General features: G+C 40.7%; 1 protein-coding gene across 1 annotated transcript; it reads left to right on the top strand.

Annotated features, from left to right (window-relative positions):
• Nucleotides 1-491: 491 nt before the first annotated feature.
• On the top strand, nucleotides 492-2852 carry LOC132798756 (uncharacterized). Its single transcript, XM_060810725.1, has one exon. The coding sequence runs from the start codon at nucleotides 735-737 to the stop codon at nucleotides 987-989; it is 255 nt and encodes an 84-aa protein (XP_060666708.1). The 5' UTR covers nucleotides 492-734; the 3' UTR covers nucleotides 990-2852.
• Nucleotides 2853-4194: the final 1342 nt, after the last annotated feature.

Raw genomic sequence — 4194 nt, 5'->3', positions numbered from 1 at the left:
CTGTTGGTTAAACGTCATTTGCGAGAAGCAAATAAAAGTTTGCCAAAGCTCGAACGTCATGCCGCGTGCAACATTTGAAAGCGTGCAAAAGTCACGTAGCATCGTTGGTAGCCAGAAATTAAAATCCAAGTTAAACATTAAACATTCCCATGGCTGCTGCAAAAAAACCATATTGAGATTCAAAAATCGTTTGCATCAAATAACTTTTGCATCTCGAAATTGAATTTTTAGCTTCAAACTTATTTAAGTTTATTAGTGAAAAGTAAGGAATTTGTATAACTAGCAGATACACTTTGAAAATATTTATATTGAATTTCAACAATTTATGTCATAATATCTAATTATTTTGAAAATTTGAATGCTTTGTCTCTGACTTGTCAACATTTTATAATAAATTCTACTGACGCAGTTCGAATTACTGACGTTGTCAATCTTTATCAGGCTGAGGAAGACATTGAGCTCATATAGTCACGTAGTTGCTGAAGCTCGAAAGCAAACAGTTTGCTTTTAAGCGTCGAGGCATTCAAACGTACTTTCAATTACAAAATAAATTCAGAATAATTGAAAATAATTGATGTGCTAAATACTACTTCCAGTTATGTTAAAAGTGTGCTTAATTCTCTGCTGCATTTGCGTTTCTGGAGTGCAATTGCAATTCCCCCGGATTGGAGGATAATGATCTCTTCGGGCTGCTGGAGGATGACTTGGATCTCACACACGTTAACTGGCGAGCAATGATACCGTTGCTGTTGCAGCGTCAGCAACTGCGTCTCTGTGTGGCCATCTATCGCTATGACCAACAACTGTTGGCTGGAACGCCGTGCGAAAGGCTGCTGGATAGCCGACTCATGGCCTATTGTGATATTGGACACATTGAGGATCTGAGCATGACAATGCGCGATGCATTTGGCGGCATGCTGTTTGATACGCTGCAGAAATGCCGTCCTGGATTCGAGATCTTTGGTGTGCGTTGCAGGCGACGTGCCTGAGAGTGGAGAGAAGTGCAGAGAAATATGAAGCTTGAGTGAATCGCTAATTCAGTTTTCTTAGTCGTCATCATCAACTCGGAATGTCGTTGCTGTCGTTGTTGCTGTTGCTGTTGCTATTGTTGCTGTCTCTGTTTGTGTCCCTTGTCATTTCAATGTGTCAATAAAAATGCGATGTGGGTGAAGGCCTGCCCTGGCCAGCCTGGCAGACACCAGAGTCCTTGCTTAGAGGCATCATGACAAATGACGATTATAATTTGTAAAATTTGCACCCAGCTTGTTATCCCTCGTCAGAGCCAGCCCCTGACGACTGACTATGGCCTAGTTTTTGCGCTTTCAGATTCAGTTAGTCCATTGCAATTGTTGTTGCAATTAGCAGAGACAGTAAGCAAAGGCAAAGGCAAAAGAGGTTGAGACGCAAAAGGAGGTGGCAAAACATAAGCACTACTACGAAAAGCTAGCTGAAACACTGATGGCTTGATTTTTCCATTAAACACAGTAAATGGAAAATTGCACCGAACAGCACAGAAGAATAGAGAGAGCATAAAGCAAAAGTCGTTTGTTGTCGTTTCTATACAATACTATACACACTTACTTGTTGTTCTTGCTTGGCAATTACCGGGCCGAACGGGCGAAAGCATTTAGCTTGAAATGATGACCAACATGAGTTTTCATTTTGAACAGTGGTAGTAGCTCTTTCTCTCTCTCTCTGACTCTCTGTCTGTCTGTGTTGCCAACTATTTTCTGCTTAATTTGTGTGCTGATGTGCTAAAACACCTCAGCTCAGCATCAATCTTTATATAAATCACAACTGAACAAAATCGTAGCATACTTTTTGGCTGCTATGGAAAATTTCTGTGTCGACCTGAAAATATTGCCTGCTGCTGCTTTGGTATTGTTCTGTTTTATGCAAAATGCATAAGGAAATTGCCTAAAATGATTGCATCTGAGTTGGGGAATTGGTGGGCTATATGCTAAACTATATTGTTACTCTATTTCAACATAATCAATATCAATAAACTGTAGTAACATAGTTGCCCCAAATTGCCAAGCTGGAAATTACAAAGTTTTTGGAAGACGAACAACTATTTTAATTGAAATTGACATACTAAATGAAGGGTAAAGAGCTAACCATTAGGTACTATTTCGATACAAGCTTGAGTCAATTTTTTTACGACTCATACAATTAATTAAATAAATATTTTTCCCTACTTTTGCTGGCACTATTCGCGAGGACTCTTTCATTTACATTACGCGTTGTTATCTCCGATTCGAAATCCGCTTGCGTTGCGATGCTTTGCTGTTGTAGTGGGACCTTGTAATGTAAATTAATGAATTGTTTAAAGTACTTGGAATATTTACGCTCAAAGCAAGCAAGAAAGATGTTTCGCAAACTGGAGAGAGTTGGGGGCATGGACTTGACCATTGAATATGCAAAACGAGAGTCGCCGTCGGGGCAGAGTCTAGAAGTTTGTTAAAAGCGCGGCATAAGGTCAAAGGGCGGACACGTCGAACGGTCATTAAGGCAGCAGCAGCCGGAGCAGCAACGGGGCGGTCTGTTTGTGCAACAGCAGCAGCAGCAGCAGCATCTGCAACAACAACAACAATGACAACAGCTTGTACTGTTAGTTACTTAGTTTTTGCCAACGTTGCTGATTCTACTGTTAATGTGCAGCCTCGACTTCTGAAATATGCATAAACAAATCCAACTGAGCGCGCTCAGCTCACAATCCTCTGATCTCCGCCCCCCCCCTGCTGCTGCTGTCTCCGTTTTGCCTCGCTGTGTGGATACGCCTCCTGTGGGGCGTAACTTTTTTGATGCAGTTCCGCTTGCAGTTCAGTTCAGCTTCGTTTCTTTTTTTTACTTTTTGGTGAGCTTTAGTAATTAAATTTTGCGCGAGATTCTTTGCATTTTCTTCTTTGATTTGCTGCCCTATTGCCACCTCTCTCACACAATCTCTCTCTCTCTCTCTCTCTCTCTTATTACCCTGTTGCCTTTGCCGTCTTTGATTTGCATTAGGAAAGGCGAAAAATCTATTAACTTGCACTCGACACTGGCAATAATTTATACAGCAGTCGCAGCAATGCTTTGGGTATTCGTTGAACAGCAAAAATTTGCTTCTTTGAGTCAGAGTTGCAAATCGATTTCGAATAGACTCACTTGAATAGTTCGCAATGATGCGCCCTAAGGTGAATTTTGTCGAAACGATAATAGATGCGATGTCCGATGTGGCTCCTAAACGTAATGAACTCAAGGGTAATTTAAGGCAAAATAAATGTGTATGTGGGTCATTGATGCAAAGAATTTAATGTGATTTTTTGTGAGAGAGGCAAGACATTTTGTTGTTAAAAGAGATTATCTTTTAAAGCAGTTTATTTGTTTTTATTGCAGCCCTGACGACACAAAACTTGGCCAAGTGTGAGAGTTATTGGAACGCTTTATGTGCCTTGTGAATGTTGCAGAAAATTGCTACAACAATTGAAGGGGCAGGCAAATTGATTGCATTATCGAGAACCAAAGACAAAGGAATGAAAGAGGAGAGTGTGTGTGTGTGTGTATGTGTCAGTGTGTGTGGGTGCTATATAAAAATCGAGCATGGCAACAAACTTAAGTGCCATATGAGAGAAAGATATGTGTGCTTCAAGGCTCATTTATGGCCCTTCGTGCTGGTCAGTTTTATGCATTTTCCCACACACACACACACATACGGAAACAAAGATCGGAGAGGACATTGTCAGGCATTTTGCCACGTTGTTTACTTTGTGTATAAACGAGTGCCACTTACTTATTTTGTGCCACATAATGAGCACTCCTGATGGCCGCTTATAAATTATATAACCCACAAAAGCGCACACCACCGCACACTCACACACCGCAGACACATGCACACGCTTAAATAAACTCGCCACACACACCCACGCAATTTGATTTGTATGGCTTTTCAATTTGTGCTCTGCTGCTGCTGCTGCTTTTTTTTTTTCGGTGAGTGTTTTCCTTTTTCATTTTATTTTCTTTTCCGTTGATTTCTTCTTTTTGTTGTGCAGCTCTATCCCTCGTTATTTCTACTTTATTTCATTTTTTTTGCTTGTGCTGCATTTCCCATTGTATAAATTTTTGGTATTTGCGCCAATTTCATTCCAAATTGAGCGCTGGCCACAGTCGTTTATTTTTAATGCAACCGGCGAACGAACGAGAGAAGCAACGAAG

The sequence above is a fragment of the Drosophila nasuta genome, chromosome 2L (assembly GCF_023558535.2).
Source record: "Drosophila nasuta strain 15112-1781.00 chromosome 2L, ASM2355853v1, whole genome shotgun sequence".
Taxonomy (NCBI): Eukaryota; Metazoa; Arthropoda; class Insecta; order Diptera; family Drosophilidae; genus Drosophila; species Drosophila nasuta.
The sequence above is the reverse complement of the archived record's forward strand: the minus strand, read 5'-3'. Positions and strand labels throughout refer to the sequence as shown.